Genomic DNA, 21016 nt, shown 5'->3' with positions numbered 1-21016 from the left:
ACCTTAGGACTTTTTAAAACACTTCTGCCCATATTATTATTATTATTTATTTATTTATTTTTAAAAATGAGCTTTTTATGCATGAATGAATGAATGAATGAATGAATGAATGAATGAAGACAATATGAAACATTAGCGTATTGTTCGCCCACTCTTGTCTTTTCGTGTTGGTCTGAATGAAAATGTAAGTTCATTCTTCACCACTAGATGGTGCTTTTGGAGAGTGAAAATAGCGGTTTCCCCGGTAACGCTGTACACAAAGCGCTCACAAACAAGGCTTTAGCCAATCAAACCAATCCCTGCAGATTAGCTTCAAGCAAAGGACTCCCATAACCAAAATATGAACCTTTCATTATCCAAAATAGGGGGAAACCTGAATAATTTAATATTAATAATACAAAATAAGATTCGGGTTCACTGCAGAGTTATATCCAATGAGAAAATCAAAAACGGCACAATATCCTTTATCATTGACACTATTATATATCATTGCAAAAATATAGCAAGTTTATTCTTTTATTGGAAACACTCAATTAGAACGAGGGATTTCAGGAACAAACTACAGTGACACCTGAAATACATGCAACAATATAAAACTAAAAATTGTCTTTTTAGCTCACTGATGTGGTGTCGATACTTTGAAGCAAAATGAGAAACTGTCCAAAGTTTCTTAGATTTTGTTGAAATAATTAATGACAGAAGCACGTCGGAGCCTTCGTTACTGCGCACACTTCAGCTCATCCTCCCGCACCACTGTAAACATCTGCAGCAGGAAGAGAGAAGAAAGTGCGTCAGATACCAGGAAACGCCACTACCCACAACCGGGCTGTTCAACTACACCACATGCCCTGAATAGGTCTGGCACTAGCGGTCATACCACATACTGTCATTACTGATAGATAAAGGCATGCTTTTATAGTATTCAACATCAGATACTTGTAAAGCAGATAAACAGATACTCGTTTTCTCACCATTGTCATTCTACAGACTTATGTCCTGCTCCTCAACAGGAGAACTGCAAAAGACAAAGACTGATTTGAGATCATTGCATCAATCGTTACAAGTATTTCTGCCATTTTCAACACTAAAAGTAGAGCTCTTTGATGTGATGTCTTCCTATAGCCAATTTAAAATGGCTCTTTTGACCTGAGCATGCTTTACTTTTAATGCAAAGGCTTAGTGTATACATCTTTCAGTACTCCATCCACAAAATGACAATGATCCTGTTTTTACCCACCTTTGAAGCATCCTAGATGTTTGTGACTTTCTTCTGCCAGTTCTATTAAAAATCATGCAGTCCCCCATTCCTGAATTTCAATTTTTAACAGAACTCCGATGGGATTCGTCTGACAGAAGATATGTCACATGCACATAGCATGCTTCAAAGGTGAGTTAAAGACAGGATCATTTTCATTTTTGAGTGAACTAACCCTTTAAGTATGACGATGTTTTTTCACCTTGTCAGTTTCTTTGTGGGCAAACTAATTAAGCCCAAAGTATATTTACATTTTTTTGTGTACACCAGGGTATTGTAAGCTGCATGTGACAAATTTTAGGATTAGCATAGCATGGTTAAATCTGTAGCCTGTGTGTGTAACCCAATTTTTTTTAACTGTGCATACTTTAGTTAGTGGAGTATACTTTCAAAAGCTTGTTGTTCAGGTTGCTTGCGTTAAGGGTTTGCATCAAAACTGAAATATATGTAGGGCTTTACGGCAAATTACGTCAATACATTTATTGTCAAATTAAACAATTTGAAGTATAAAATGTCTTGATGGAATTGTTTCTTACATGCATACAGTTTTTCACTTCACAAGACGATGATTTAATGGAGTGGTGTGAATTACTTGTGTATTATTGTGATGTTTTTATCAGCTGTTTGGACTTTCATTCTGACGGCACCCATTCACTGCAGAGCATCCACTGGTAAGCAAGTGATGTGATGCTACATTTCTCCAAAGCTGATGAAGAAACAAACTTATCTACATCTTAAATGGACTGAAGGCACGCAAATATTCAGCAAATTCATTTTTGGGTGAGCTGTTCCTTTAACAACCACAAGGATGTGGGTTTTACATGCACTTTACAAGTCTTTCTCATTTAACAACTTCAAAATTCATGTTTTGGGCTCGACTGTATGTAACTTAAAATACATTTTTAACTTACATTGTACATGGTTTTAAGATATTTTGTGAAATTTAGTGCATCTACCCTTTAGTCAAAAAAAGGGTATAATACTGCATTTTTTCTCATTTTTTTTTATTCTTGCAGCTCCTAGGGTTTAGGTGTTGCATGTAAACCGGTCTTTCGTGCTTGGAAACCAAACATGTCAGATGTCGTCCAGCGCGGTGTTTCTGTGAGAAGTCGTAGTGATGTGCTGTGTTCTGGTCTCTGCTCTCTGCAAGGTCAAAGTTTCATTTTTAGCCCACACAGCCACTAACAGACACCCAGGCCTCTGTGGGAGCGGTTACATTCTCACAGTTTGCTGGCTCCACCATGTAAGGGTGTCTCACGGGGGGAGCAGCTGCAGTCACACTGACAAAGTGTACAAACAGATGTCGTCAGGTTGTTTTATATAGGGTTCCACCACAGGTTGCTGTAGTTTGTCAGTTGAAGAGTATTATGTGTGAGATTAAATATGTGAGTTTGGCATAAATGCATGTTGCAAATGAACAAAGCCTAAAGCCTATAAAGACACACACACACACACACACAAAGTTTCTGTCTCCTGCCTGGTGTTTAAAACATGGACTATTTACTGCCATTAAAACCTGATGCTGCTGAAACAGTGAAACCTTCACGAAAGCTTAGTGTGCATTCAACAGGATTTACAGACCTTTAAAAACAGTGTTACTACATAACAGGCATGCCTTGCTGCACATCTAGAATTGTGGGATCAGCCCGTTCAGAGTTATTTAAGTATGCACCTAAATTACCTAAAGTCATTTTATTACTGCATTTTTTTAGTGCTATTTCTTTATTTACAGCTGCAGTTAAAATGTGGTTAGAAATAACAATTTCCTAGAGACATCAGTTGTGTTGGTGTCAAAGATACTCGCCTTCAGTCATGAAAAAAAATATACTACATCATATACTGATGTACTAATGTTTATACTTAAATTTTAAGATTGAATTTTAAATATTTTAACTTAGGTAAGAATAATCAAAATTAATTTAAGGAAATTGTAAATAAATAAATATATATATACACATTTTTATTTACTGACCTGTGCACATTTTATTTCCTGTCTTTTTCATCTGGGATGATCACCTCTGGTGAAAAAAAAAAGCAGATGAACAACAGTGTTCCCATCACACACACACACACACACACACACACATTATTACATTAATGCATGCTCAGAATAGGCCTGCATGCAAACAAAGCCAAAACCTAGATCATATAGAAATCCTGGCAACATGGCACGTATGGTCACCCTACTTAAAACCAACTCAAATTAATCATAGTCAGCACAAAAAAATGCTTGCTTGCCATTCCTCTCCTGGATAAACACCTTAAAGGATCCATATCACTCTAATCAGCTGGAAATACACCTTGTAGCATTAACATGTCAAGGAAACTGCAAATGATCCTGTACTTACGTCTGACCTCTAGCTTACAGGCAACCGTAGCCTCACCAAGGGAATTCTTGGCCCTGCAAGTGTAGACGCCACCGTCAAAGCTGGATGGTTTGCGAATTTCAAGTGAGCACACTCCCTGGTTGTTGATCTGCCTGTATTTGGGATCATCTCCTATGAGCATCTGATTCTTCAGCCACTCGATCTTAGGCTGCAAACAAAATATGTCAATTCAACTGACGTGACCACAACCACCATTAACAAATCATTCGCAACTGGCCCATTTAACACATTAACATTTAAACACTCCCTCAATTAAATAAAATCATTCTTAATAAGGTGTAATTAATATGAGGACATCAGACCAGGAGGCATTTATTAATCCACAGCAATGCTGTCAACTGCTGTAACTGAAGCTATTCCCAACTGCAGCGCTAATGCTCCAGTGGCATAATTAATTTTATCCCTCACACACACTTAGAGGTGTCATGGTTCTTATATAAAATGTCACACGTCTCATTCGCCGAATTTCTGCCTACTCGAGGTTCAGCTGGAACAGCATGTTACTGCACCTCATGGGTCAAGTTGGTATACATGACCCTTGGGTGACTTTCCAGAAGCTGATCTAATGCCTTCAGTTTCACACAAAAATGGTGTCCGTAATATACTAAATTGCTTCATTCATCAAGATGCAATAACAAATGCTAATGCAAAGGTGCTTTTGAGCAAAGGACCATCTTAATCCAGCATAAACCAGCAAAAGACCATCATAAACCAGCAAAGGACCAGCATAAACCAGCAGCCCAGCTTTAAAACATACCTAATTATATGCTTTTTTTTAAAAGGGGAATACTTTTCTTCATTAATTAAACATGTTATGTGTCAGCACCATTAGCCTTGTTGTCAGCAGTGCGCTAATATACAACACCTTTGTGCTAAAGACATCCTCAGTTTGAATCTCAATTTGAGGACCCTTCCAATCCTGCCCATATCTCTTCTCCACAGTGATTTTTTTTTTAAATCACCTTTGACCAGTTGAAAGCTAGTTTATCCTTGTTTATGCTAATACTAAACATGTACAGGAAGCAGCCTAATGTAGTTAGAGTAGCTAAGCTAAAACAATATGATCTACTGCTAGATATACTTTTGTGTATAATTGATGTTAAAAACAGATCCTTAGTTATTAGACATGACAATACACAACAGACAGAAACAGGACGCTGCTAAAACCAAGTACTTCTAGGACGTGTACTTTAAGGACTCTCCTTTACAGTGAACTTGTGGACTTTCCAAAAAAGCCAATCAAAATTAGATTATCCAAGTCATTAATGCAGACCAAAATATGAGCATCATTCAATTAACTGAGGAACAGTTCCAAGTGCATTTGCACTTGAGCTTGGTTTGGCACGATATGATTACAACCTGGATAAACCAGCCCAAAAGTACCTGGCTTCCCATGTGAGAATAATGGTGCAATGATGGTTTTGTAGTGTAGTACAGTACAGGAGCTGGCTTATTCTAGTGTTTACTTACTGTACATTATCACACTCTCAAGAGCTCTTGTGTCTCAGACATATCCTGATTTTTCAGCACAAAAAGAACGTGTAATGGTGTTAACTGACATGGATAAACATGGGACAGAATGTGGGAAAAAAATTATCTATGGTACCTTTCTAGGAATTACATCATGGGGTGCTTTATGATTTTGGAGGTTTTAAGTTTCCAACTTCATCCAAGACACCCTTCAAGACAGGTTCAAGTTCAGGTCCACTCTGTTGGTGCCAAATGGAAATTGGGCCCCAGCACAACAAACCAGAGCAAGGACTTTTGAGTGTCCTTTATGAGTGCCTGACTGCCAACTCAAACTCTGCTACTGTATAACTTGGAGCATGTTATAAATACTGTATCCTTACTCTTAAGGAAGCCATTACTCAGTTGTTTTTCTGTGAAACATATCATGTTCTATTGTAGTTTGGTTTTACATTTCCATCCAACTGCATTCAGTTGCATCCAACATGCCCTAGACAGCTCGGACATCTCTGGAACTTTGTTAGCATGAAATAGAAAGCAGGTCCCATCGCAACTAGATTTAATGAACAAGAACTTTGGACTGTCCTAGAAGGCTAACTTACCAGGATTTGCATTTAGGCCAGATTTTGCATCCATCTCAGCTGTTCTGGAAACTTGATTCTCCATCCCCCTCCTTGGGAATGACAAGCTAACACAGTCCCCACATGACTGTCTAGCAGCTGGCCTCCTTGGTCAGCAGGAACAGCCAGCAGTGTGCTTTTTGTGCGTTATGACTACAGCTATGGGTATAATTAAGCTATTTATTGAGGTTGAACGCAAGGACGTTTGGATATGTTGATACCATATTATTAACAGCTGTTGTTGAATTACAACGATACTCCTTCAGAAGTATATTTGTAGTAACACATATGCTAATTCTTGGCTACAAACATCTAGCCATGGTAGACAATGAGGAAGAAGGATGAGGAGGACTATACCAAATTAGCAGAAAGAGATGATCTATACCTTTGGACTGCCTCGCACGGCGCACAGTAGTTTCGTGGTGTAGCCCACAGTGGCAGCTCTGTCGCTGAGAGGCGCTGTGAACTTGGGAGCCTCGCTGAAATCATGCTCCTTGTACTCCAGTGGTTTGTAGACAATACCTACAGGACAGGAGACAACAACCTCAGCCGGGACTGACAGTTGTACAGAGGGTATAGCTGTTACATGAAATTAGGAATGCACAAAACTACAAGTTTTGAAAAGCGGTTGGTGGGTTCCCAGTCTGCAAAATAGAGTCCCAGTCAGGCTTGCGTAATAGAGATCTCCGTCTGAATGTTTGTATTTGTAGGTATTTGTAGATGTGAATTTAAGGCAAAGGTGTCCAATTGTGCTTCTGGAGGGCAACCATCTTGCAAGATAAGCTCCAACACACATGCCTAAACGTTTCTAGTGTTCCTAAAGACATTGGTTGTATCACTCTACATACATGATTTGCACTTGATAAAGTAGACTTGAAGGACTGAATGAAAGGAGACGTGCTGAAAATGCTTAATCTTACATGCATCTAGCCGTTGAGAGTTCATTGTACACTCCCATTGCTTAGGTGCTTTATGGGAATGAATTAGTGCACTCGATAATGTCTATGGACACCACTACAAATGGCAGTTCCATCAAATAGTGATGTAAAAGTATAGTGGGCAAAATGTCCATCAATCATTAGAATTTATATGAAATAAAGACAGTGCATAGTAAAAGGCCTTGTGTTCGCAATGCTTTTGAAATTAATAGAAAGTTTAAGAAATGTCACAATTCAGTGTCAGCTGCTTCATGTGTGACAGTTAACTGATCTTATATAAACACATGTCTAGAGCTGTCTGATGCATGTTGCTAAATTATTGTGAGTTTTGCGACACTGCAGCATAATCCATGTTGTTACGCAGATCCTATGTAGCTCTGATGTGAGGAATGAGGACTGTCATTAGCACTCAAGGCAGAGCCAAGTCTTCACACAGTGAGAACACTTATGTGCTGTCAGCGGTTGCTGCCAAAAAATGGCCTCATGTGTTTACAGTTCACTTAGTATAATTTATTAATACCAATTATATAAATTATTGTTAAGTTTATTTGTAAGCTGTTTGCAGTTGCTATGCAGTGTAACAACTTGCCATATTTATTATTGACTGTCAGGTCATGTGTGCTTTTATGTGCCTTCTGGAGTCAGAACTACGTTACTACATCTGTTCTAGGTTTGTTCATTAGTTAGCATTGGTTTGTGTCTTTCTTTGTACTTAACTGACAGACTCACCGCATAAAGCAAACAGCTCTTTAGTTTGTCTGAGCTCATTTGTATGAAGCAGACATGCTGCCTGATCATATTCTTGAAGGCTTAAACTTTGCTGACTTTTAATCTGACTTCTATTTTCTGTCCCTGTTAGTGTGCTCACTGTGGCGTGTGCTTCTCCATTGCCCGTACTCCTGTTTCTCTGGTCTCCCAGTTCTCCAGCGATCCTGCATTACAGATTAGTTTATTCTGAAAGACTGTGCCTAGTGCCTCATCCTACTTGAAATACTTTCTGCATGCTTCTAACTCCAGTTTCCATTTACTTCCATAACAGAAGCTCCAACCAACACCATAAGACAGGATGAGCGGATCGGACACAATGAAGGAACTGATTAACTTGCTCTGTCAAGTTGCCATAACCCGCTTCACCCGTCATGTTTCTCCCACCTCCTGTCCTAGCCTGTCCTATTGCCCATCCGGCACCCTTTTTGACCTGGTGTAAAAGTGCAAGGGCTTCATACTTCTGTGCTCACTGGCATTAGAAATGCAACCTCATCTTTTCCTGAAAGAGCTAAAATACCGTATGTCATTTCTCTGCTAACTGGACTGGCACCGCAATGGGCAGAGTCCATTTGGGGACAAATGGGTCCCACTGTACAAAGTGTACATGACTTCTTCCACCACTTTCAAGAGGTGTGCGGCAGATCTGAGGGTGATTCTGCAGTTGGTAAGCAATTATACCACTTACACCAAGGTACTATTTCTGTTTCTGAATATGTGCTCAAGTTCAGGACTGTGGCTGCTGCCAATGGTTAGAATGAGGACTTGAGTCTCGTCAGGGATTACAGGGCTGTTACAATATCAGCACTTATTAATATGTAATTCTTACACTCATGTACTCCATTCGTAATTCTTTTTCATCTCGGGAATTTCCACCAACTCAAATTTCTAAAGCTAAAACCATCTACCAAGTCCAGTCAATAACCAGTAGCCCCCCTGAGCAGGAGGCTTGTTCGCTACAGTGTCCCGTTCAGATTCAGGTGGGCCAACTACATCAAGAGGATAAACGTCTGTTGGTTCTGGAGAGTTCCACTGCAGAGGTAATCTTAGGGTGCCCTGTGGTTCATGTAGCACAATGCCATTGTGTCCTGGAGGACAGGTGAGAACCTGAAATGGGGCCAGCAATGCTGTTCTGAGTATTTCCTGATTCTACCGCGTCCTTGGAGCAGCTTTGGCACCATTGTATTCCCCAAGTTGGACCTCTGCAGTGCTTACAACCTCATTCAGATATGTGAGAGGGACGAGTGGAAGACTGCCTTCGTGACCCCAACTGGGCACTATGAATATTAGGTCATGCCTTATGGGGTTGTCAACATATTCTAAGACTTCATGCATGAGGTGCTCCAGGAGTTCCTGCACAGGTTCAGGACCCTGTACAGTGAAGACATTCTGATTTACTCATGGAACCAGGTCAGTGCTTGCCTGCTACAGGGATACAGTACCATCACTGGCCCTCTAACTGATTGAGCCACAAGCCCAATCTCTGTTCTGGAGCTCAGAGCCCATCCAAGCATTTCAGATAAATGGAAATGCTCCCATTCTTGTGCATCCTGATCCTGAAAAACCATTCATTGTGGATGTGAATGCTTCCATAGGAGCCTGAGCAGTTTTATTGCAGTCCTGTAAGCTAAATTGATTCTAACTCCAGTTACCATCTGCGTCCTTGACAAAGGGATCAAATGTATATGTATAAACTAGTCTCTACAGGTGCATGCATGAAGTTTATATGTATATGCAAAGTATTCGCAAGTGTATATGCATTCATTACTAACATAAAATGTATTGGTGTGGATTTTATCCCTAGAAAGAAATTTCAAAGCACAATCCTTTGGAAATCATTCTAATTTGCTGCTTAACAAACATTTATTATCAACATTGTAAACTTGATGCTTATTTTAAGGATTCTTTGATTAATTAGGTCAAAAGAACATTTCTGTAAAACTGATTATAACATTGATCAATCGGATGCACCATGTACCACCCTGTTGAAAAAAAAAAGAACAGCTTATGTTGGTTTGGTATGTTTTGAAGCATGGCAGCTGGTTTTAAGCTGGTTTTGAGATGGCTTTAAATGGTCATGTGTTGGCCCATAAGCAGTGAGCTCCACATCAGCACCAGTTTAAACCATCTCAAAACCAGCTTATAACCAGCTGCTGTGCTAGTTAATAACACTTAAAGGGACACTTTAAGTGTCCCAAAATGTAATTTTGGGGTGGAGTATCCCTTTAATGAAAAAAGTCTGAAGTGTTTTGCAGTTAAAACAATGAGATGTTGTGAGCTTACCTGTTTTCTGAATACAAGCAGCATCTTTTGTTACAGCAGCACTCTCACTCCTTCCAACCTTGTTTTCTGCAAAAACTCTGAAGGTGTATGTATTTCCCATCACAAGGTCAGAGACTGTAGCGTTTAGCCTGTGGAAGTGCTCCAGAACCGTGAACCAGTCCTGCCAAAAACAGCAATACTCATAGCATTAGCTTTAAGCAGATATACTGTATGCATTTAGATGGAGAAGACAGAATGATAGGATAGTGACAGGATAGAATGCTGACTATTAATAAATTGTGAACTAGACTGAAAATATTTCCCTGTGGGTTTCATCCAATAAATAGATCGTAAACAAGAAGAGTTTCATTACAGTGTTAAATATCAACAAGAAGCAGTTGTGGTTTTGCCTAAAGTGCTTTTAGATTAAGTGTTTCTGTACTTCATGATCTCTGCACATCTTGTATTCACATCAAGCTAGCTGTTTAGTATCATGATTCGCATCATGACAGTGAGAGTTATGAGATGTCATCATGCGGCTCTCTCTCTATCTGTCAGCACTTTACACCTTCCCAATTTGATGATCTCCCGCCAAGAAGTCATCTGACCCATGCCTTGAACACCCAGATACAAACTTATAGATAGACACGTCATGTCCATATACAGTGTCTCAAGATCCTTCATTTAGATTTACAGGCCTGACAGGTGGCTAAATTCAGCTTCGCTGAAGTATGACAACATGTAAAAAAAAAGGAAAAACAGCCTAGAGCATCATATCAACCTCTGCTTGATGTCACTTAATCGCATTGATAAGTGTTAAAGTGATAGTTCACTCAGAAACTTTTGTCATTAATTTGTCTCAACTGTAGTATAAAAAACATTATTTTTACTTTGTTAAAATCAGCTCTTTTCAAAGCAAACCGTTTTGTTGCATTTTCCTCATTAAATGTTAATGAGCTCTGCTCACCCCGCTCCTTTATTGTGCGGGGTGACTAGCTGTTCTGTTTACTTTTAGCCTCATTTGGCTTAATTTAATCAGAAAACTTGCTAACTAGCATATTATTAGGTTATTATTAAATTCACAAAAAAAACCCATTCAACATACGCATTAATGTAGATCGTGGATCAGCGCATGCCCTGAAAAAGCAAAAGTAATCCACTGTGTCCTCAGTGGCTCAGATATCATGAGTAAATGATGACTGCTATATTCATAATGACATCAATCACAAAAAACCTTAATTGCTTAATCAGAGACATTCTTGTCTCAACCTGCTCTGGCATCGAAGCAATGGAGGACTAATGGCAGCTCACTCAGGGAGGGTCGAAGGCAAGACAGCCTTGTCAATCAACTATCGTGGGAGGGGCCTGGGTGTGTGTGACATTACACAATGTGAAATGTTTGATTTAATAAACATTATCATCATAGCGTACAATTTACAATTACAATTGAACCAATGATGTCACATGGACTATTTTAATGATGTCCTTACTATCTTTATTGGCCTTGAATTTGTCAGAATTTGTCATTGTTGTCTATCTTAATTTGTGGTCTGAACATACAGGTTGGGTATGACATGAGGGTGACTAATTAATGACAGAATTTTAATTTTTGGTTGAACTATGCCTATAAGGTATCCCTTTAAGACGTGATTTAAGGTCCCAGAAGGAGGACACATTTGTTTAAAGCATCCAGGAGTCAGTTTTTTAACAAATGGTCAGTGTCAGTGATTAGCCTTCTTAAAGGCATTTATTTTCTATGCAACCCTGCAAATTACTAGCGACATTTTAGATTAATTTGTTTTTTCAATGTGGGATACCGTTAAGTAATACTTTGTTATGTAACAATATGGGTAATATGTATTATGTATGGGACATTCTCACTTGAAATACCTGTGGATTCATATTAAAACTGTACAGTAGAATTACAATACAGACCACAAAAATTAAAATGAATGTGTAGTGAATTGTAGGGCCTGTTAGATCATTTATATGATCTAATATTCTAAATAATTCAATTACTAAACAACAAATACATTGTAATTGTTTGATGCAGCTGAGGAGACCTTAGCAATGCGACACACTATAATCTCTATTTGGGGGCAGGAATGCAAACATATTAGTTTCAGTTCACATGTATGTAAATAAACTGTTCCTTAAATAAAAAGGGAAGTACTGTTCATTTTCTGAGAAACTAATACAGTAGATGAAGTGCTGACATGTATTTCTTGTTACTAGTAGCATTAGTGTGAAAGTATGGTGATGCTTACTCCAGTTTTCTTGTCGGCCTTCTGAATAGTGTATCCAGTTATCTCAGTGTTGCCGTTGTTTTTGGGAGCGGTCCATTCCAGAGCTGCATTGAAACCCCAAGAGTCCACTAGCTTGACAGAGGCAGGAGGACCGGGCAGATCTACACAGACACAGCCGAGCATTAAAAATGATTTAGCGTGCTTAGTACGGATCATTTTACACTGTGAGGTCTTACTCGGTGAACAGAGGTGTCAAGGTATGAACTAAGAATGAAAATGCAAGTAGGAACACAAATAGACAAGGTCCAAGAAGAGCAATGAAACGAAAGGTCTCTAGATCACAGCGCGTCTCACCGACGATCTGAATTACGAGGTTAGCCTTGTCCTCGAAGCTGTCGACCTTCAAGGTCATCTCATAGCTGCCGGAGTCTTCTCTCTCAGACTTGCGGATGAACAGAATGCTATCCTTGTCGCTGTTGCGGATGTTCACCTTCTTCGTATCCAAAGGCTGGCCATCCTTGGTCCATGATATCACAGGTTTAGGTTTGCCCTTCGATACAGAGAATTATGAGACATTAGAGCCTGCAGTGAAAGAACAGAGCTGTTTGACAAGGAAAAACAGAAACTTACAATGAACGGGATGACAAGATTGATCTGTTCCCCAACATGCTTGACGTATCTTGATCTCAGGGCACGTGGCAGGCGGATTTTGGGCCGATCTAGGGGAAAAAAACTTTGAAAAACTTTGAAATGCCAAAACTTTAGGTTTATTCTAAATTGCTCACAGAACATGTGTATTTTGAACCATATGTTCAGCAAAAATTGTTTAAAAAGTAATTGTTTAAAAGTATAATTTGGATTTTTGTTGCTGTTATTGTTAATTAAGACGGTTATAAAAAGCCTGATTTTGTTAACAGTGAAGTCATGTGAATGTGGTGTTTATTTATAGCCTACATGTTAGCTTTTTAGTGCTTTTTTACATTTATAAAAGTTTTGTTTATTAATATTATCTGAAGTATGCTTTTTGCCCTGCTAAGATATTCTGAGAGGTTTTTCATTTCTGTAGTTGCAATATGAATTTTTGTTATTGAGTCTGATATTTTGGTCCCTAGATGTTGTCTAGGTCCCTCTTTCTTTGTCTTATGGGACTTTTTGTTGTGTTGTTGCCAAGCGATTTCTCCATTATTTATTTATTAACTTATCCTTTTTAGATGAGTAAATAAATGCATTGTGTGTGTGTGTGTATGTAATAGTATATAATAGTTTTCATTTTTAGTTTAATTTTCTTTGTTCACTTTCTCTTTCTGAACCATGCTTCAGCCAGCGCTGTGCATTGACCTCTGATCTAAATCTCCATTGGCTGTCACATCTGTTACTATCAAAGAACAGCTTCCCAAAGCTAGCCCTACAGACCTCTAATCCTCACTTCCCAGGACTCCAGTGTAACAAGTTCATCAATTATGACAGGAAACAATTGACACCTGTGGAGTGACACACATTGCTGATCCAGAGCAGCTGCTGACCTGCTGACCCACTGCTTGATGGACTCCGAGCCGTGGCTGGCTTTGAAGGTTCACATTCAGCTCACCTTCAGCTTACCTTACAATACCTGACCTAATTACCCCAAAGCCTGTGCTTGTATGTGTGAAAAAGCTCATCCTTGTTCTTCAAACCCTTTTTACAGTCACCGTTCTCATGTGTAATCCTGCGTGACGTCTTGAATCGCTGCCATCCACCACAACATTCACCTGCTAAACCCCGAATGGATGAACAGTCTGTTCTCTTTGAGTCTCTAAGCAAACAGCCAGGCTTGTTTGAACTAATAATAGCATTACATAACATACGAATGACTTGATTCCGGGATCTTATTTGGGTTATTATTATTAAGATTAGAAATGATGTTTGGTTAAAATGGTCCTAGGATTACAGTGGCCTGTAGTTGCACAATGGCCACAAGGGGGCGTGTTTACCAGGAAAACATATAAACAAATCTGCACACACACACTCGTGCATTTGCTTTTGTGAAAAGTGGGGACTTTCCATAGATGTAATGGTTTTTCATACTGTACAGGCTGCATGTGCTATTGCCCTTCACCTACCTACACCTTATAGCTATCTTTGTGAGGACATACACTGGCACAATGCAATCTCCAGCTCCTTACCCCAAACCTGTAACATGTACCCTAAAATCAAGTCTAGACCCTCAAAAAGGCCTTTAAAATGTGGACCGGCCAAAATATCCTCATTTTTCAAAATCGTCCTCATTCCTATGATTTAAAACTCAACACTCCCTCACAAAGACAGCTGTACAAGTGCACACGCACACACCAAACAATATTTTCTCTCCCATAAACCCAACCTACCCCTTTCAAAAAACCTATTTAGATTGTTTCAGATCATTTACATAATTTACTGTCTTTAATATTTTTTTTCCTTTTTCCCTCCCTTCCTTATTTATAATCCTTTATTATATATTTCAAATATTTACATAAAAGTTTGATTAATTATCAAATTATTAATCCTGATTAATTACACTTTTTTTAAATATATATACATGCAAATGTATATACATGTGTATTGTATATATATATATATATATATATATATATATATATATATATATATATATATATATATATATATATAGTAAAAACTCATATATTTTTTGGGATGTAAAAAAATTTTGGGATGTAATTAATTCTGATTAATTGTTTATATTTAATAACATAAAATAATAAAATATATATTGAAAACATAAAATTATATGTGAAGATTTAACTACATGAACATAAGAGATTGTTCTGTCATCATTTATTTTATGGAACAGAATAGTTTATATTATCTAAAAGATCTGAAGTCAATGGTGACCAAAACTGTTTGGTTTTAAAAGACATATGTCTTAAAATGTATTTGGTTTTAAATACCTTAAGTCTCCTTTAAATACTTTAAGTCAAAAATATTGTTTGCTTTTTATATTGATCATGCAACACTATACTGACATATAGTAATGTTTCATCATGGTTAATAACTGTTTTACATGCAAGTAAATGTAAATGATTCAAGGTCAAGTTTCCTAATGAAAGTGGTGAAGTGCAAGGTCAAAGAACCAAGCCATGAATATAAACACTTCTTCACACCGCACCTGTCACCAAAGTCACACCAGCAACGAAAGCGGTTCATACGATCCTTAGATAAAAAATCGTAAAAAAAAACACATTCGCATAAGTACCTTCGCTCTATTTAGGAGACAAATGTAGAGCATGTGTTTACAGTGTTTCTCAGCCCTGAGCTCAGATTGCACTGACAGCCTTAGGTCTTTATGTTTATAATTTAAATGCTAATGAAAGCTCTTGTCGGCACAAGCCAGTGGGATTTATATACCCACAGCTGCTGAAGCCATCGAGGGCAGGAGAGCTGGGCGAGCTACGGGCCGTAGGCCTCGCGGTGGGGAAACACACACTGTCATCTGAGCTCCGGCAGTAAGCCACATGAGCCAGGGCTCAGAGAATACACTCCGAGCGTATAACACTATGAAGTAATCAGTGTTTGAAGTAAGCAGAACCTGTGCGGTAACCGGAGACGTCCCTTCTCTTTCATCTGTCCCCCACACATGCAGGACACTCACCCACAACCTCCCGGACGGTGACGGGCTGTGCCAGAGCGACGGGCTCGCTGCGGCCTCCGGCATTCACCGCCACCACACGAATGTTAAGGAGGTCTCCGGTTGTCAGGCCGCTGATGACAAACCGGCTGGACGTGATGAGCTCTTTATTGGCAGCCACCCATTCAGAAGCTGGAGAGTGTAAAAATGGACAGATGACGAGAACCTACGAGTTTTTAAATCCTCCTAGAGATCTGAACAAAAGTACACTCATAAATATTTATATCTTTGTGTATATGACTGGTTATAGACTGACTGGCCTCATACAAAAATGAAGTGGAATATAAATTTTCCCTATTTCAAGAGTGGCACTACGATATATGTTAACCATTAGGCGTTAATTTATCCATTTGTATGTTCTCTGGGTAGACTAAGATATAAATTCACAAAGTCACCATATAGTAAAATATGTGTTTGTACATATGTATGTTTTTTATTTAATATGGTATTATATGGTAGCAACCATTTTTCAACAAGATATATATACTTTATATGCTCATGCTAAATACATTAGTGCATTAGGACTTTTTGACAATATAAGCATAATAAATAGTATACTTAACTGCACTTTGACATGAAACGTCATTAAAACATCAAATATGAATTTCCCAACACACTAGCGGTGATGTCAGTATACATCCACAAATCTAAATGCGGGGTGTGCAGATACAGTGACAGTTGGTTGAAAGCATCCCTTCCTAATAGGGAGACCTAGAGGAGCTAGCTATAAATCAGTCTGCGGTGACATCTCAAAGACAGGTGCTATAACAGACTGTCATATAACCCACTTTTCTGATGACATCTGATAGTCCAACATGGTTCAATTTCAAGAAGAAGGCACGATGATTGAAACCCTATCTCTCAGCCTAAAGAGCTTATCAGCAATACCGAGAGAATATACGCACATCCTTCCTTGCAGTGTTCCACGGTATATCCGTCCAGCCCAGAGCCAATGTTCTCCGGGGATCTCCACTTCAGAGTGACTGAGGTATCATTGACATCATCCACACTGAGGTTCTGAGGGGCGCTTGTGACCACTGCACATTCATTAGAGACATGTATACAATGAATTCATAGCAGAAAAACAGTACTGGAGGTGGATATGTTGGATGGATGGATGTAACATCCTTAACATTAATAGAGCAGATGAATGGATGAATAGGTGAGGTTGATTTGTTAGATGGGTGAGTGGATGAATGGATGATTGGGGTGGATTTGTGGTTGGATTGCTTGGGCTGATGGATGGATGAATAGGTGGGTAGATTGTGTAGATGGATGGATGATTGTGCAGATTCCATGGATGTATGGATGGATAGAGTGATTGATAAAACAGATGAATTAATTAATAGGTGGGGTCAATTTTGTGGATAGATTAATTGGGCGAGTGGATGGATGGGTAAGTGAGATTGGGAGGATGGATTTATTGCAAGAATTTTGTGGATGGACGGATGATTGGGTAGATTCATGGAAGTGCGGATGAATAGGTGGAGTCAATTTTGTGGATGGATTGAACAGATGGATTGATTGGGTTTATGAATAGATGGGTAGGTGAAATTGGATGGATGGATTGGATGAATATGGATGTGTGCATGGATGGATGGATGACTGGGTGGATTCATGGATAGGTGGATTGATAAGGTGGATGGATGAAGGTAAGTAATGGATAGAATGGATGAACTTATTGGGTGCATTTATGGATGCATAGATGAATGGGTAGATAAATTTGGTAGATAATTGATTGAGAGGATGGAGGTTTTTGGTGGACGATTGATTGATTGTGTGGGTGAATTAATGGGTGGATGCTAAATAGGATGGAGGGGTGGGTGGATGTTTGGGTGGAGTTAATTTTGAAATTGGGTTATATGAGTAAATGGATGGATGGGTCAATGAGATTGGGTGGATAGATGAGGGTGGATTTTTTTGTGGATGAATTGATTGGGTGGATTTGGTGGATGTGAGCATTGATGGATGATTAAGTGAATTTGTGGATGCATTGATGGATGTATTGGGTGGACTCATGCATGGAGAGATGAATGGCTGAATTAATTGGGCAGATGAATAAATGAATGAGGGTATAGAATGGAGGGGTAGATTGGGTGGATGACTTATTGACTGAGAGGATGGATATATTGGGTGGATGACTAGTTGATTGGGGGGTGGGTGGCCGTATAGGATGGAGGAGTGGATGGTTTACCTGCTGGAGGAGGTGGTGTTGGTGCTTTAGGAGGCTCTTCTACAGGAGCGGCTTCAGCAGGAACAGGAGCAGCTGATGAACAAATATGCAGGAATTAGGATTCATTCACATGCATCAACTATTCTACTATGTCAATACAATCAATACAACACATTCAAAGCAACTGAGAATGAACTTTATGAACTGTCTTCTTTCTGAAGGGTGGATCTCACATTATTAAGCATCTGGTTCAAGACTGAAATGGAATAATTAAAACTCATGACCAAAGCGAAATGATTTACCCTCAGCTGGTGCATCAGTAGAGGGAGCAGCTTCCTCAGCAGGGCCTGATAGCAAATCATTAAACTTCCATTAGTGCAGAGCCACTCTAGAGATATCGCTAGATTAGTACTGTTTAGAATAAGCTTTCCTTTCTTTTTTTTAGTAATAGTAGTTTAGCGTCATGGAGCAACAGCTGCAGAAATAGCACCTTCTTCCACAGCACAAACTTCAGGAGATATATATATATATATACTCACCATAACCTAACATAACATCCCCCTCATGCAGTGCTCACGCTGGTGTCCTTGGCGGCAACTAAAGATGTTAAAGTAATGAAAAGCAGGGTAAAAACTCATGCTATTTAATTTAAGCATGCAGTGAGACACACTCATCAACCACAGCCTTCTCTAGAATCGACTGACAGCGCACATTGTTGGTGACGGTGGTTTTTGCACTCAGCAGAACAACGGTTTACGGAAGGTGCAACATTGCTCTGATAGATGACTGCTGGATGAATCAGTCAAAATCTAAACAATGTTAAGGTGTCAAAAAAGAAAATCGAACAAAATGCAGAAGGGGAGAGGAGTTTGATTTGATCTTGAGATGTGGGTTAATGTTTTTTTTTTTGTTTGTTTTTTAATTAAAATATTTTACAAGTGAAATGATAAATGCAAAACCTAAATAATTTCAAGAAGGTAATAGTCATTCAGCAACACTTTATTTTACGTTTACACCTATTAGTTTCTTATTAGCATGTATATTACTAGAATATTTGCCATACATTAGTGCTAATTAAGCATATATTAATGCCTTCTATATGGAAAAAATGTTGTATTTAATAATCAAGAAGTGCTTCCAATTCTGAAGTGTAACGTAGCCTGCGCTGAGGTTTCGTCTTAAGGGGCAGCAGTTTAACCCGGAGCAGCAGGGGCAGAGGCTAGTGTTACGTGTTAAATAAATGTTAGAAGATGTTAGGTACATGTTAGAGGAAGGTATAAATTACAATGCTGCTGTAAGACAAGGCTCACGGATCAAATCACAGTTGCTTCCTGTTGTTTTTTTTATTATTAGCTTCTGAGGAAACTCTGGAGTTAGACAAATATTAGGGAAACGTCTACACACCTATAATAATTTAGTTTTGTGACCGTGCAGTCTAACTTATAATAGATCAATTGTATTAGCATTACAATAATTACTTATAATAAGTAATATAAGCAATTATTGTAAAGTTATCTATTATCTTTTTACAATAATCTATATTCTACTATTATATGGTTGTTTAGAAAATTCAGTTTACAAAAACACAGTTATAGCAGTATAAGCTACTATAATAAAACTGAAGTATTTTGATATACTATTAGACACAATCAGTAAGCAAGTAAATTAACAGATATGCTATTACTATTAGCTACCTGAAAAGAATTACATTTATTCATGATATATTTTTCATTACCATTTACAGCAGATAAGTAGTATATAGCCTATATAACACACACACACACACACACACACACACACACACACACACACACACACACACACACACACACACACACACACACAAATAAATACTCTAAAGGCAGAAAACTGTGGTAAATGATAGGTAAACACAGATTTAAGTGAGCGGAAGTAAGGCGTGTTGTTGATTAGATGACAGCCTACTTTTATTCTTTCGTTAAAGCTGACAGACGTCCATTAAAAGAGCGACTATCAGGTCTTTTGAATGAGATGGTGTTAGGGTTAGGCACGCCTTGATATTTATACGCGTTGTTAAAGTAATAACGAGCAGTACCTTCCGGAGCAGGTGCCTCGGCAGCGGGAGCGGTTTCCTCCACAGCCGCTTCAGCGGGAGCTTCTACCGGCGCCGCCTCGGCGGGAGGCTCCTCGGCGGGGGCAGCCTCGGGCACCGGGGCGGGAGCCGGCTCTGCTGGCTTCTCCTCTTTCGGAGCAGCCTTCTTAGCTGACTTTTTGATAGGTGCTGGTTTGGCTGGCATGATGCTTGGGGAAAACTCAACAGGACGGCCGGTCTTTGAAATGGCAAAGTCTTTCGGGACGTTCAATTTATACCGCCTGAGCGTGAACTCCTCCTCCTCTTTAAATAGCCTTGATAAATCCGTTCTTATCAACTCAGGAATAACCCTAAACGGGTCTCACCTCATCACTCAAACTAACAGTATTGCTTAACTCATCATGTAGCTTGGCCTATTTCGTGGCTAAATATTTCTGACTCTAATTTTACTTTTCTCGTTTTTAATAGACCGTCGCTTTTTTATCACCATCAGCTTACGCTTTAATGTCACAACAGGGCGCCCCCTTTTGTCTAAACTTGAGAATGCAAGCATGTGCATACGTGCAGTCAGGCGGTAGAGGGAGGCAAAATGGAGAAATGAGCTTTTCCACTGAGCCTGAGTGGCCTGAGTTCATTAAATAACTCAATAAAAGCTATGTATTTGTCTCATTGCAATATTAAATTAAAGCTTTCATGACATATAAGAGGTCTCCACACTATAAAAAGCATCATGTACCTTCCAGAACTTTCTCAGTAGTTTAAAAACAGCTTATATTTGTCAGACTGCCCAAAACGTCAGCTTGTGAAGCGCACCACTCTGTGATGTAAGAGTGTGACTGACTAGCATCGTGTGTAAGCACAATTTAGTTCTGACTCTTTCTTTCTGAGCCTAGAGTCATTAAAACGTAGCGCAAGTGGTGTCTAATCAAAAAGAACACACTATTAGTACCAATTAGAAAACAAGGATCATTGGAGCATTCGGCGTAATTTATTTAAATGTATATAACCCACAAAACAAAACACTTGAATCCATCTTAAACGGAAGAAAACAATTGAATGAATAAAAGCTTTTGCAAATAAATTACAGTAAAAAAACAATCCATTAAACATAATACAATCAATATTTTTTTGTTTCCTGCCTGCATTGTAATATTTGCAATATTATAATATA

General features: G+C 38.8%; 1 protein-coding gene across 7 annotated transcripts; it reads right to left on the bottom strand.

Moving 5' to 3' along the window:
- Positions 1 to 502: 502 nt before the first annotated feature.
- Positions 503 to 21008, bottom strand: mybpha (myosin binding protein Ha). Of its 7 annotated transcripts, none has more exons than XM_043224721.1 (14): positions 19849 to 21007; positions 18077 to 18121; positions 17796 to 17867; positions 16507 to 16638; positions 15566 to 15733; positions 12571 to 12659; positions 12295 to 12490; positions 11962 to 12101; positions 9716 to 9875; positions 6115 to 6284; positions 3604 to 3790; positions 3228 to 3273; positions 972 to 1015; positions 503 to 763 (listed from the first exon to the last, which is right to left on the bottom strand). In XM_043224721.1, exons 1-12 carry the CDS (start codon positions 20048 to 20050, stop codon positions 3239 to 3241), a joined length of 1596 nt encoding a protein of 531 aa, XP_043080656.1. In that variant the 5' UTR covers positions 20051 to 21007; the 3' UTR covers positions 503 to 763; positions 972 to 1015; positions 3228 to 3238. The 7 variants fall into 7 exon arrangements, with proteins under 7 accessions (XP_043080656.1, XP_043080658.1, XP_043080663.1 ...); XM_043224723.1 differs by having other exon boundaries at positions 6115 to 6251; positions 19849 to 21006; XM_043224728.1 differs by lacking the exon at positions 19849 to 21007 and adding an exon at positions 18314 to 18807.
- Positions 21009 to 21016: the final 8 nt, after the last annotated feature.

This window comes from Puntigrus tetrazona, chromosome 23, assembly GCF_018831695.1.
Source record: "Puntigrus tetrazona isolate hp1 chromosome 23, ASM1883169v1, whole genome shotgun sequence".
In the NCBI taxonomy this organism is placed as follows: domain Eukaryota; kingdom Metazoa; phylum Chordata; class Actinopteri; order Cypriniformes; family Cyprinidae; genus Puntigrus; species Puntigrus tetrazona.
The sequence above is the reverse complement of the archived record's forward strand: the minus strand, read 5'-3'. Positions and strand labels throughout refer to the sequence as shown.

Excerpts from the sequence above, each read along its gene's own strand:
- mybpha (XM_043224721.1), bottom strand. The coding sequence starts at position 20,050 with ATGCCAGCCAAACCAGCACCTATCAAAAAGTCAGCTAAGAAGGCTGCT. Across the intron at positions 17,868-18,076 it reads TACTGATGCACCAGCTGAGG|CTGCTCCTGTTCCTGCTGAA; the intron begins GTAAATCATTTC and ends TTTGTTCATCAG. Across the intron at positions 12,660-15,565 it reads CACCGTCCGGGAGGTTGTGG|ATCGGCCCAAAATCCGCCTG; the intron begins GTGAGTGTCCTG and ends TTTTTCCCCTAG.